Source organism: Thamnophis elegans, chromosome Z (genome assembly GCF_009769535.1).
Source record: "Thamnophis elegans isolate rThaEle1 chromosome Z, rThaEle1.pri, whole genome shotgun sequence".
Taxonomy (NCBI): domain Eukaryota; kingdom Metazoa; phylum Chordata; class Lepidosauria; order Squamata; family Colubridae; genus Thamnophis; species Thamnophis elegans.
In genome coordinates, this window is record NC_045558.1 from 19,858,586 (window position 1) to 19,873,717 (window position 15,132).

The window sequence follows — 15,132 nt, forward strand, 5'->3', positions numbered from 1 at the left end:
TTATTTTTCCCTGTATCTTCTCAGGTATTGATCTTAGGCCAATTGGGTAAGTGCTTTAACTTGGCTGTGAGAACTTCTAAAACTCCCTAATGGGGAACATGTATCAACCCTTATTTCAATTCTGAGCTATTAATATTTTCCCTTATTAGTAACACCTATCTGTGTCTGGTTCATGCAAAACACCAAGTCACAATGCAGTTGGCTTGTGCTTTAGCACACCATGTACTTCCAGCCATCTACGATGGCTCAGAGCCTCGTGTACCCTCAAGCAAGATACTCGATCCTGGTTTAGCAAATCACAGTTTATCGTAGCACAGTCTCAGACAATCACGGCGACCCTCTTTGCAGACAAATTCTCTGGCTGAAAATGAGAAGAGCAAAAAGAAAGATTTTTTTTTTTTTTAATGAGCTCGGGTCCAAATCAGGAAGCCCTCTTCGAGTTCAAGTAATCCCAGACTTCAGACGACGCTCCCCTCCGCTTGCTAGCAGTAACCTCCGTCCCAAACCCCCAAGATTCACTTCCGGACAGGGAAGTCCACAAAGCTGCACGTCGGAGCCTGCACGAGGTATGAGGCGGCAGAGCGCCTCGCTTCCCTCGGGCGGGTCTTGAGGGAAACGGCGGCCGCGCCCGCTTCGGGCCGGGCAAGGGGGAAAAAAAATCCCCAACTGCGCTCCGACGTGCCCGAGGGCCCAGTTCAGCGCCTCGCACGCTCCGCCCCGCTTGACGGCAGCAGCCAGGAATGCGCTTCCGGAGGCGAAGAGGGAGCAGCGGCGTTGGCGGGTCTGGCCGTCTCCTTTCCTGGGTCTGCCACACGGGGGGAAGGAGCGGAGGCGCGAGGGACCTGCCGGACGCCGCCCCGGAGAGAAGACCAGGCCCGGCTGGGAAGGGCCAAGAAGGAGCTTTCCCGCGCCTCCAGCCAGCTTGTCCTCCAGGCCAGAGGCGAACCCCGGCCATGGCACCGGTAAGGGCTGCAATGAGGAGGGTGTCTTTTGGGGGAGCGGGGTGCGCAAAGCTGCAGCAAAGCAGTCCTAGTTTGTGTCTCCACCTTTATTCACGTGGATGGGCTAAGGGGTAGGAGAGACGGACACCTCCCGTCTTGCTCCCCTTTTCCGAAGGATCGCCCGGGGGGTCCCATTTCAGAGCCCCCCCCATGCCACCCCACCGATTCAGCATGGCTCTTTGAGTGTGGATCGGGGCGGTGGGGCTGCTAAGGGAAGGAAGGGGGAAGATCTTAAGGTCTTGGGGCGAATCCCGGGAAGTAATGAAAGTCCTTCCCGAAGTCTTTTGTTCTGGCGCGGGAAGGGGAGGCGTGGATATTCTCACCCGCCCCCCGCGAATTGGGTTCGGATCTTGGTGTTCCAAGCAGGACTGAAAAGGGCTAAAAAGGTCCAAGCAAACCCACAACGATCTGTGCTGCCTTAGTGGCGGATGGGAACGCGAGTGGTTTCCATGCAAGGATTCACACGATGCTTCTGCGAGTTTCCCATCCGTGTTTTTGCAAAGTCCGTTTATGGAATTTGATCTCTGAGTTTAACACTCGGCCTGCTGCCTTGCCTGCCTGGGAATAAGTTTATAAATGCAACTGAGTAAAACATGCATGGAAAAAGCTCGACGTTTGCAACTTCTTAATCCTAAAGCTGCCCTGGTATTTATATAAAAAAAGTAATTTCGAAATAGATCGAGAAGTTATAACCAGTGTCGTTTTCTTTCAGCTATATTTACCTGCAGTTGAACTCATAGGATATCTTTGTACATTCTGTTTCCTGAAGATACTGCATTTCATTCCCACAATATTTTTGGTAGCATTTTTTTTCCGTTTGCCCCCTCGTGTATCTGATACAATTACAGTACTTGGAGCTTGCTGTAGTATGTTTATATTTGAATATTAACATCTTTTTATAGGACTTCCTCTTTTTCTCTGGGGAATGCTTAACATTGCATTTCCATTTTAATACTTTTTCTGTGTGATTTCATGTTTTTAGACACATTAAATTACCTTGATTAAAGTGTTCAGAAGATTGTTGAGCATTAAACCCTTTACCCACCTTTTTAAGTAGGCATTGACTCATAACTACGCAATATTTTTTTCTATCCAAACCACCCTTAGTTACTGCATTGCTGTTTCTTTTGAAGTATTATTAGAAATGTCACTTTGGCATTGATTGCTATTGTTCTAATAACATTGCAGTGGAAGGCACACTTGCTTCCCTAATTTGGCAAATTGGTTTTATCTTGGGCATCAATTCAAATTATATCTGGCTGTGTTGTTGCAAGAACTATCCAATTCCTTCTACTGTACATTGGTTTTCAATTTATTAAAAACTCTATTTGACCCAAAGACAGTGAATTATAATAATTCCTTGATTATGTTTGTAAAAAACAGTCTTATTTACTTCAGCATGGCTTAAAAATATCTTAGTAAAATCGGAGTATATAATATTTTGGGGACTAAGATCCAAGAAGTAGATCATACTAACAGAAGAAAAAATGGGATAATAAAAAAAGAGTAATTTTGATTTAAATTTAGTTTCAGAATTAATTTAAATTAATTATATAATGTTAATGTTTACTCCCACATATTTACTGATTTCTTCCCTCTGTCACATTAAGAATCACAGGATCAAACAGAACCTAATGTGAATACCACCTGCATTTCATCAAAATGCCAATTCCACTAGTTATTTCCTCCCTCCATTTTTGTTTCACTTTTTTTAACCATCTTGTTTGATGGACAGTACTTGAAATATTGCATGCTATATTGTGAATTTTAGTAGCATCTGAATTTACCTAAAAATCAAGGCAGACTGGGTAGCATTGTGATTTTAAACTATTGTCACTTTCAGATATATCGAATAAATTGTTTTACTTGGTTCATGTCCTGTGACGACCTGAAGCTGGTTAATTTGGGCCTTTATCTTATAGGATCAGATAATTTTTTTAACGCTTCTGTTGCTATACTTCAATAATTGAAATATTGAAAGAGGGGTTATAAATTTCTCCGATCCTAAAGTCCTTACAAGGATGTGTTGGGAACTGATCTTTTGACTGAAGGCAAAAGTCATATTTGCCCTTTCAGGAAAAGATCCACTTACAAATATCTCAGGCTTTTACTTCCTCCATCCTGGAAGTCTGAATCAGAAGCAAAATGGGGGATTCTTGCATGCGGGGGAGGGAAACATGAATCCTAATAATCCTAACCAAAGCAAACTCTAATGGAATATTTGTGGTCTGATACCCATCTGCAAGAATTGTTTTATTCATCCCCCCCTCGTCACAATTGGATTTATTTTTGAATGTAAGACTCTTCAATTTAGATCTGATTTGCTGTATGCTAAATAAATGATTTGGAACTGATAGTTAATGGGGAAAATTCATTTTCCTATTAGGCAAGTACATGATAGAACTATTAAGTGATAACTTAGCTATCACTGCCTTTAATTTTTCTCGATAGTGTAGAAGGCTTAAATGTTATACATCTTTTCCATGCTAAGCATATATAAGACAACTCTTGTATAATGTAAGGCAAGACAGGGTTATTGAAACAGAGATTTGTTTTGCCAATGACTTTCCTGCTTCCACCAGTTTTCAAAATTAATTTATCCAGATGTTCTAGATAGTTAAATACAATAAATCTACCAAAGGCTTACCGTATATCGAACAGTAAGATTGGCATGTGTCTTAGCTTTCCATTTGCCTGTTAATCATTATTCTAGAAATGTATTCCACTCACACAAAGGGACAACTTAGTCTTAGTCTTTTTTAAAATATTGCAGCTGATACAAATCACATGAAATGTATAAAAGAGAATGATGCGCTCTAATTTTGGATAACCCTTCACTTTTCTGGACCACAATTAAACTTGGAATCTAATTAAACTTGGAATCTAAATGGAAGAACTGTAGTTTACCAGAAAGATTTTCTGCCTTGGGCACCAAACTACACTATAAAAATCAAATAATGATAAAGCAGATTACTCACTAGGGTGTTGCAAAATAAAAAAAAATAGCTTAAGGAAATGAGTAAGCAGAGTTACGTATCCTAAAAAAATGAGTAGTCAGCTCTATAGACAATAGTTTCTTGCTTGTAATTAATATTAAAAAGTCTGGACTAATGCACTCCCATTCCCCATTTTTACCCTACAGAATAAATTAAAAGCAAAAAGGTATGAACAAATACAGTTCCCTTGACACCTGAACCTGTAACTGATTTCTTCTTCCATTTATGAGAATATAAAAGGATTAAAATTTGACTTCTGCTTATGGCTGGTTCATTAAAGTTTAAACAGTAAATTCTTCTTTGAACATATTTAATTTCCAAATGATCTAAGTGCTCACTGTCAAATCAGAAGTTGGTCCATTGACAATAGTATCCCGTTGTTTTAAAGGAGGGAACTTGTTTCAATGATAAATAGATGTATTTTGCATTCTGGAGTTCCAATCTCAGATTTGTAACATCTACAAATGAGACTGGAAAAAATCCAGGCTGAATGTGTCTTCTGCCGTCAGCTTTTAAAATTAGTCTAGCAGCATGACTGCCTCAGGAAATCTGGGAGTTGAAGCCTACAAGTCATAAAAGGACCATCGTTCACCACCCCTGCTGTAGATGAATAACTTAAGATCAGTTAGAAGACCATCGTAAACTAGATGGATCAAAAGTCTGACACAGGAAAAAGCAGTTTTCTGTTCTTTGTTAATATTCATTAGAATCATCAGCTATGTAACAATCCTCAATTTATGACTGGTTGCTTAGCAACCATTCAAAGTTGCAACCTATCTGAAAAGGGAACTTACAATTCAGATACAAAGTTCTGTTGGTTCCCACCCATGGTCACATGATTGCAACATGGCCACAATTTGCTGTTGTTTGAAACATCCTGTGGTTAGTTACATGACTGGGTTTTTTTTTTATGGTTTTGCTGAAAACTGCATTTTCTTCCTGTTTTCAGTAGAACTGTATCTATAGCGAACAGTACCATTTGGTTTGCTCTTACAACCACTGTGTTCGTTTAATGACCATCAGAAAACATGGCCATAATGGACAGGGCTCCATTATACCTGTAGAAGAATTCTGTCAAAAATAAATGTTGCCTAGAATCTCCAGTAACAAACTTGGACAATGAATTGAATTCATTTGCTTTTGTGGGATGTAATAGTCTTATAACATGCATTTTTACATAAATACTTTACATGCCATTGGAGAGGTATCTTGGTTTTATTATTAAATGAAATGTGCTCATGTGCATTGAAAACAGGTTTGTATGTATTGTGTGTGTGTATATATAATGTATATGTATGTATGTATATGTATCTGTGTGTGGAATATATATATATATATATATATATATATATATATATATATATATATATACACACACACACACATACATACACACACACACATACATACATACACACACACATACATACACACACACACACACACACACCATTCATTCATTCAAAAATGAATAATTCATTTTATTCTCCTACAAAGTTAAATTTCTTAAGGTTTTTTTTCTTTTCTTTAAACTGATATGTAATTTCTGTGTTGTACATAGGAAAGTCAGAAATCAGTTATAAAATGTAGTGCAGCGAAGTGGCCAAGAAGCTGGATTAAGATGGGTGGGGAGGGAGTTAAGCACATCCTCAGCCACAGAAACTCACTGAGTGACTCAACCCTACTTCCCTCAGTGCTACTACTCATGCTGCCTTGAGCTCAGAGAGGAAAGATAGGGTAAACATTAAATAAATAATGACATAGGCATATTTTTTCCTTTAAATATTTGGGTGAAAGGGGGTTGTGTTTGATTTGCGATGTTCATTGTTCCTATTATATACAAAATCAAAATATAAGATCAGCTTCTAAAAGCACAGGGATGATAGGCCATTGTGACAGAAAACAGATCATCTCATTTATTGGCATCTTTTCAGGTATATAAAGCTTTCTAACGAATACTCTTCAATCAATTCCTTCATTCTTTCCCAATCAGACTTAGTTTCCAATCATTGCTTTATTTGCACCTGTTCAATATTGCCCAAACCTTCCTTCAAAAATATTCAGGAGTCTATAGGATACACGGATCAGTCCAGGGGTGTCAAATTGATGCTTCCCAGGCCAGATGTGTCACATGCAGGCCACGCCAACCCCCAGTTCCACAGATGGGGAAACCGCCGCAAAGCATCACATGACAGCAACGTGACAAGTTTGACACCCCTACATTAGTCCATTTCCCTGAAAATAGTATATAGGTAGTCTTTAACTTAACAATCATAACTGAGCCTGTCCATTACAGTCATAAGCCAGGATGGTTGCAAAATTAGTCATCATATGATTTATTTGATTTTACTGCCTTTTTTGTGACAGTTATTAAATCACCATAGTCATTAAATGAATCCATGGTTGTCAAGTAAAGTTGTTGTTTATAGTGGGGCATTTTTAAGAAAACTCGGAAATAAATACAAGTTTTTGCAAAAATGTCATAAATCCCAGTCATGTGATTAGGGGCTTGGATGCTAAAACATATGAGAAACGGTCGCATGAATTGGATATGGTTAGTCTAGTGAAAAGAAGGACTAGAGGTGACATGACAGCAGTTTTCCAATATTTGGGGGGCTGCCACAAAGAAGAGGGGGGGTCAACCTATTTTCCAAAGCCCCTGAATACAGGGCAAAAAGCAACGGATGGAAGCTAATCAAGGAGAGAAGCAACCTGAAACTAAGCAGTAATTTCCTGTCAAGTGAGAATAATTCATCGGTGGAGCAGCTTGCCTTCAGAAGCTGTAGGTGCTACATCACTGGAGACTTTTAAGAAGAAACTGGACAGCTATTTATCTGAAATGGTTTAGAGTCTCCTACTTAAGCAGGGGTTTGGACTAGAAGACTCTAAGGTCCCTTCCAACTCTGTTTTTCTGTTATCTGATTGCACAGCACTGCAAACAGTTGTAAATGCATGTTAATTACCAAGCACCTGAAATGCATTCAGATTACTTCAGATCAAAAATGGGGGACCAGTCATAAGTTTGAACACTCACTAAGTGACCTGTCATAAGATGAGGACTGCCTGAATAATAGCTGCATATGCAAATTCAGTGACATTTTATGATGCATGGAATATCTTTCCTTGCCCTTTGTCTCTTTCAAAACTCACCCACTGATCTGAAGCACATTTGTTTGAATCTTTTGAAAGCAGGCAGGAAAGCACTTTTGAGCTGTTACTTTATGAGATTATGCACAATTTATTTTTATTCACAGTGTCAGTATAATAGCCACAGTAACTTTTTGTTTTCAAAATGAAAGCACACTATTCTGCAGTTGAGAGCTGATCAGTAATTAAAAGTTGTCAGGTGTTTAATATTTTTTTTTATATCCAGTTCTTGTCTGCCACAGTTTTTATATGTGAACTATTTAAAAAGTCAGAATGCTAAAGGAAATGATAAATTTCCTTTTCCGGAAGAGAGAGAAACTGCTGTCTGTTTTATAAACAGTATGTTATTTCCCTGTACTTGTTTTTTGTTGATTTCTATTGTCTCATTTCACAAAGACTCCAAAGACCTTTATCTTGATTTTTAATGAATATGTTTCTGTTATACCAGATGTTCCAATCTGTATAGGTAGTACTCATAATAATTATTGATCCCGAAATTAAGGTCATAACTCATGCCAGTTGTTAAGTAGGTCATCATGTGACCATACCCAATTTTACAACATTTTTGCAGTCATTAAGCAGATGCGGTGATCATTAAACAAATTATCCACAATGGGCACTTCTTGCCAGAACCAGGAAGTAAATGCTGGTTTCCAGGAAAAAAATATATTTAGTGTGACTGCAGGGCTTTATAAACAACCATAAATAAGGCCCAGTTGTCAAGCATGTAAAATGAAATTACATGAATTGTGGGGAAAGCCTGACCATCAGAGTTTTGAATCCTGGTTGTAAATAGCCTTGAGGAAGCCTGTCATAACACTGAACAATTATAAAAAGCTATCACACTTAGAGTTATATACTGCTTCATAATCCTTTACAGCTTTCTGTAAGTGGTTTATAAAGTCAGCATATTGCCCCCAGCAATCTGGGGCCTCATTTTACCAACCTTGGAAAGGTGGAAACCTAAGCTAATCTTGAGCCGGTCAGAATCGAACTGCTGGCAGTGGGCAGAGTTTGTCTGCAAAACTGCATTCTAACCACTGCACCACCACAGCCCATTAAGGGATCAGTCATAGGTCAAGAAGGACTTGTAAAAGGTCAAGCAGTATTCCAGCTGACTTGGCTTTTGTATAGTCTGGCTGATGTCAGTGATTATGACTGGCGAAGATTTTCAAAAACTACTTATTATAGAATCCTCCTCTTCCATAATGTATATTGTGAGCCCTATTTCTCTCTCTTCAGTCTGTATGTAACTTTCAAACTAGTGCAACCTCTTTAGCACACCAAAAAATACATCCAGTTTTATAAAAGCACATTAAAATACATTCTAGAATTATTATATTTAAGGAATACAGTAGTATATAAAACACGTTCTAAAATGTAATTAACAAATATAAGCTTTAAAGTTATATTTTTTCAGGGGGAAGTTATAGTAGGAAAACCTTTTTGGCACATGGTTTGCTTATGGTTTAAGAAAATATGCTTTCATTATTATTTTTTCCCCCTAGCTTAAAGTAATTTGTTTCCTGGAATAGGGGAACGAGAAGGCATTGATAAAGGACATAAGCTAAGGATTTTTAAGCTGAATGATCTAAGTTGAGGACAAAGTACAAACTGAAGAATATTAACATCTCCCAACTACCGTGTTTCTCAGAAAATAAGACCAAGTCTTATTTTGTTTTAGACTTGAAAATAAGCACTTTGAGGTGCAGCAGGACAGACTTGGTGAGCAAGACTTGCTGTGGATATATCATTGCCTCCATTCCGTACCTTCAGCATACGGAGTGGAGGCTTTTTGGCGAACAGAAGGAAAATGGGGGGGCCTGCCATCCTTCCCTCAGTCTGTGCTGAGCTGGAGGAATGGATGACAGGCAGGAAAATCCCCCTCCCCATTTTCCTTCCATTCACCAAAAGGCGGCCTGCGAGCCTCCCAAAAAGAGGGAAAAAGCAAAGCAGCTGGCCGCAAAGTATGGCAGCTTTGGGGAAGCAGGCCAACAAGTAGAAGCGTTGCACCCAGAAAGAAAAGGGCAAAAGCGGTGTTTGCGCTGCCCCAAGGGGCCAATAGGCTGTAGCCAGACAGTTTTCTTCCCATGCTGCCACTCATTCTGGCCACACCCATCCCCCCTGGGCTTATTCATGGTAGGCGTAATACTGGCCCACCCCCCAAAAAATTAGGGTTGGGCTTATTATCGGAGTGGGTCATGTTTCAGAGAAACACGGTATATTAAACACCAATTTTTCTGGTTGACAGGATTGATTGATTTATCGATTTGGTTGATTTATTCAGTTTGTATGCCGCCTATTCCTGAGAGACTCAGGGTGGCTAACAATCAAAGAGGGAAGGGGGATACAAAATAGAAAATAAAAAGACAAACACATAGTAAAAAACAACAACAGTCATATCCTTAAGTGGGGCTAAGAGATTCAGAAGCCCCAGGCCTGCCGGAACAGCCAGGTCTTAATGGCTTTGCGGAAAGCCGGAAGGGTGGTGAGGGTCCGGATCTCAATGTCCCGGATCATGGGCATTCATAGCAAAGAAAGGTTTCATCAAAATAAAAAACATGTAACATGGTGCCATGTTATACTTGCATGTAACATTATAATACAAATTCAAAATGGTCAAGTTTGTATCACACTTTATTATCTCATCACCACTCTACAGATTGATACCCATGCAGAAGAATATGTAGAATGCTAATTTTTTGCAGCAAATGTAACAGTCTTGTGACAATTTCAATTTTTAATTGCATGAATTTTTGTGAATCACAGTCCACTTCATCAAATGCATAGAATATGATACTGAAAATATGTGGGTTAACATAGTGATAGACAGATTAATTCTGTCAGTTATTAGAAATGTAGATTTAATCCATGTCACTGATAGATTATCAATGGATGGCTCAGCTTTTGTCTTGCTTAAAGCGAGAATTCTAGGAGTTTTTGCAGCTCATGTCAGTTTCCAAGCATTATGTATTTTGGATGCATAGATATTTCAGAAAAAATCTTGAGGAAAATGATTATTTGGTACATTGCTAATTAGTGCTCCATTAATCTAAAGTTTTTCTTTAAAATATAGAAATTCAAGTTTTTTGTAATGCAGTTGTCAAAATTGTCTATTATATTTGTTGCCTGAACTACATTTGTTAAACCTTATGCATATACCTAAACCAGCTAATTTAAATCTTTATTTTTTGTATTCAACAGATACATTTCCCTTCTCTTCTCTTGGTTGGAATATTAAATTGCTTCATACTGTATGGATTTGCCCAACAAAGTAAGTGGAATAATTTCAAAACCTGAATTCATACCTATTACGTTCATTCTGATTTTATCTGGAAAGCACTGCATTCTTTTTTAACAGCTGGAATTATGGCTGTGTTGATACAGGAGAAAGAAATCAGCATTGATTTCTATCCTGGGAAGGGACTGAACTGTACCTTCTAAATAATACTCCAGCCACCTGGAGGATTTTAAATTATTTAAGAAAACCTGGAACTGTTGCATCACCCAGGTCTCATGCAAAATTATGTGCATTCTATATTCTTCCAGTAAGATAAACTCTTATAATTTAATCCTTTCTATAATTAATAAAACACAAGAAAGTACAACCCTATGACTTCCTATCCAGTTTTTTTTTTACATGTAAAAATTCAACCTGAATTTATTCTACTCAATGTTGATTTTCACTGTGCATAAAACTAAATACATGGCACAGTCAGTTACGCACACAAATACTAATCTGATTTCTCTAAATGAAGCTGCCTTCAATATAAGAAAAAACTTTTACAGTAGCACTAAAAATACTACACGGTTTGAATAGTTTGAATGTGGAGAAAGACATGTACTAATTGCAACTTCAATTAGCTCTTTGATTGTATTTTTACAAAATTTGATCATATGTTTCTTATAGGTGGGAGCATTTGTATAAATGCTAATGCAAAATCATGTGCTGATTGTATACAAGCTGGCCCAAATTGTGGATGGTGTAAAAATATAGTACGTATTTTTAACTATTTCAAAACAGTATTTGCATTACATAAATTCTAAATGTATAATTAATTCAAATTATGTATTGTTATGAATTTGCATGATTCATTTGGTAAATTTGGTAGCTACAGGTAGTCCTTTATTTAAGAACACAATTGGAACCAGAAATTCCTAAACTCTACAATTGTTAAGTCAAGCCCGATTTTAAAACCGTTTTACTGCAATTATGGCTTTCTCTATTGACTTCGCTTGCTAGAAGTGGCTGGGAATGTACAGATGGCTATCATGTGACTTAGGGATGCTGCAACTGTTTTAAATGTATGCCAGTTCCTAAAGCACAATCATGTGACTATGAAGACGTTCCAATGTTGGTAAGTGCAAATGTCAGTTTTTTTCCAGCAACATCATAGCTATGAATGAAGGCCATAAGTTGAGGACTACCTGTAGGTATAATTAAGAGTTGTTCTGCAGATGGCTTGGAGGAAGGCCTCTTATTCATAAAAAATTAGCTTGATAAAAATGAAGACTGCAATCCTATTAGCTGATGAGATAATATAAAAAGAAGGAACTGGAAAGGATTTGCTCACAGCAGCTTGCTAGCCACAGTAGAAGAACAGGTACCCCACAGACTGCAATTCAAACCTATGAAAAGGATGTCAAGAAGAGAAAGCCATTGAATAAGATCTGAGACCCAGAGATAGTATTACCGTATTTTCACCCATATAACCCGCCCACGCAAATAACCCGCACACGCGAACAACCCGTGGGTTTTCCGGATCGTGTAAAATATTTCCCGTATACCCCGCCCACGCATATAACCCGCGACGAGTAAAAGAGAAGGGAAACAGCTGAGATGGGGGGGAAGAAACGGAGAAAGAAGCCTGCGCAAGCTGGGGAAGAGGAAAGGAACGGAGGAGAAGGAAACAGCTGAGATCGGGGTGGGGGAAGAAACGGAGAAAGAAGCCTGCGCAAGCTGGGGAAGAGGAAAGGAACGGAGGAGAAGGAAACAGCTGAGATCGGGGTGGGGGAAGAAACGGAGAAAGAAGCCTGTGCAAGCCTCCGATCGTGTAAAATATTTTCCGTATACCCCGCCCACGCATATAACCCGCAAGGGGGGCGCTGTGCATGCAAAAAACGCATATAACCCGCGGGTTATATGGGTGAAAATACGGTAATCACTTGCATTTTTCAAGCAACTTAGTTCCATATGAACAGCAGGAAAGTGGAAGCAAGGAAAACAGTATTCCTTTGTTTTTCTGGGCCAACAAGCAAAACTTGCTCATCTCCCTTCTCCTACTTATCTCTAACTGGAGTTCTTCTTATTAATACATTGCCAACATATCATTGGCTGTAGCTATCTGAAGATAATACAGCATTTTGAAGTCTAGGTGTTGGATAAGAATATATATATACATTTTCTGCTGAAAATCAGAAAACATCTGTGGAATTGTCCTAATCTGACCATACAGTGGGCTAGAAATGTGACAAAGTACATTAAATACTAACAATTTCATATAAAACATAGTTGTCACAGGAAAAGAAGCATCTTTCTTTTTACGATCGTATAGTCCCGTGATGGTAAACCTATGACACACATTCCAGAGGTGGCATGCAGAGCCCTCTCTCTCTCTAGACACACATGCCGTCACCAGCTGCTCTTATGGTTTTTTTGGTTTTACAGTGCGCCAGCTGTTCTTTGCAAATGCCGAGTCACCGGAAACCGAAAACCAGCATGTGCACCAGCCACCTGGTCTTTGGATTTCTGGCACTTGGGCGCGCGTGAAGACCATCAGAAACACAATGACCAGGTGGACAGTGTGCGCATGCACCCTGGCCAGCTGGTCTTTGGGTTTCCGGTGCCCACACGTTCCAGTGTCAGCAATCAGTGTTGAAAAGGTTCACCATCACTGCTATAATCCCTTAATTCAGGGTAGAGTTGGGGTAACTAGGTGGTGCTGGGTGTTTGCTGGCCGGATAGTCTTCCTGAGGCCTGGAGTTCACAGCGCACTGAGAGAGAAACATCTACCACTACTTAGGGTTGACCTATCAACCGTCCAAGAGGATGAGAATGTCTTTACTACTAGGTCACCACACCGCTCCAAAAAAAGCAAAAAATAATTATCAAAAATATTTGCTGGGTTTGTGGAAAGATACAGTGGCTAACATATGCATTTCATTCTTCTCAGTGGGGCCATATACCTCCCTATGTTATGTTAGACTAGTCATGTACTTTAGAAATAAATTATCTCTTACTGTGAGTTGATTAGAATAATGTGGTGATGACATGTAGTAGCATCTAAATTTAAACTCACTCTAGTCTCTTAATTGCAATATGGAATGAATAGCAATTAATAAAACAGTTTTATATCTCATAAAATAATGAGATAAAATTAGAGCTGACAAAAATCCAGTTTCAAAGATAAGCCTTCATAAGCCTATCAAGAGATCTTTAAAGCAGTTGTATCTTTTCTTGGGTAACTGAATAATGCTGGAAAAGAAGATATGGTTTAATTCATTACATGAATTCCATCTGTGTACCGAATCACTTTTATCTTTCAAATTTGGATCTCTCACAACCAGGGGAAAAAGAAAGAATAGATTAAATTAATTTGAATTCACTTATATCAGTTTCAACCATGATTCTTAATGATTGTTCACATAGAAGAAGCAGGATGTTCTTGCATTAGGTCCAACTCTTACTGCTGTGTATCTGGTAGACCTACCCTTTATCCTATTTTTGAGTTCTTATTAGCAGTCTTAAGAAAAATGTGCTCACTCCTTTGTTCTTACTACCTAACAATCAATTGTTCTCTTTTGAAAGGAGAATTGGCAGCTTCCCTGTTTCTACTGAACAGAATATTACTTCCTGTTAATTTAGAACTGCCCATTTTTTCAGATCTCCCCTGTGTTAATATATTGTTCTTATTCTGAGGAATTGGCATCTTTGTATTTGGTTAATTTACCTTGCTAGGTTGAAGAATGGTTTAAATTGCCATTAAACTTCAACTGGTTATGATCACGCCCTGTATTAGTACTTCTGTCAGAAAAATGGTAGTCATTTTAATCAGTTATTTGACACATACAATCTGCCACACCTTAAAGTATGGGTGTCAAACTCTATTTCATTGAGGGCCACATCAGAGTTGTGTTTGACGTCAGAAGGGCTGGGAAGGGGGCATGGCTGGGGTATGTGTGGCCATGGGCAGCTATGATAGGCGGGGCAGGGGGGGGAGTTATTGTTACCAGCGAAGAAAGGCTAGACCATGGAAAGCCCCAAACCCTTATCCTCCAGAGGAGCCTTGCTGTCTTCTCATAGCCATGTGCAAAGGGAGGACCTCCCTCCCTCCCTCTTTCCTTCATTTACTTCTTTTTCCTTCCCTCTTCATTCTCTTTTCTTCCTTTCCCTCTTTACTTTTTCCTTCCTTGTTCTCTTCCCATCGTTTTCTTTGTCTTTCCCTTTCTCCTTCCTTGTCCCTTCTTGGATGCTCAAATGCAAAAGGGGAAATATTTCTTCTTTTGTTTGTTTTGCTTTTAGTTTGTTTTACTAGCCCTCTGCCAATGAAAACGGAGGCCGGGGGCCCCTCCCAAGCTCCATTTTCGCTGGCAGAGGCACCGATTTTTTTTTTTTGAAAAGTTTTTTTATTGTTTTAATTGAACAAAAACAAAAAAAGAATCATCCTTCATTACATCTTGCAGAAAGTGTGTCGATTGGTTACAAATACATTTCGTGTGTTTGTTCCACAATCATTACTTATACTTCATTCATATTGAATTGTACATTTTAAATCAAAAATCTTATGTATTTTACTATCAATGTACCACAATTCTCATTTTGCTTACATTAATTTAGATTTCTGCAGGAGAGTTGAGTTGGTCTTTTGTGGTTTTGTGACCAGCTGTTAGGAAAAACCTGTAATAAACTAAAAAGGGAATGAGGGCAGAGAACACCAACAGAATGCTTGGCTTTGCCAAGTAATGGGATCTTTTTGGTGTTTTAGACA

At 38.9% G+C, this 15,132-nt stretch overlaps 1 protein-coding gene across 1 annotated transcript in view; it reads left to right on the forward strand.

The window, feature by feature from the left end:
* Positions 1-549: 549 nt before the first annotated feature.
* ITGB1 (integrin subunit beta 1) overlaps positions 550-15,132 on the forward strand; it is a 42,466-nt gene continuing 27,883 nt past the window's right edge. The window contains 3 exon segments of the mRNA XM_032235518.1: positions 550-962; positions 10,349-10,418; positions 11,055-11,140. Coding sequence (XP_032091409.1) covers positions 741-962; positions 10,349-10,418; positions 11,055-11,140 — 378 coding nt within the window. The 5' untranslated portion in view covers positions 550-740.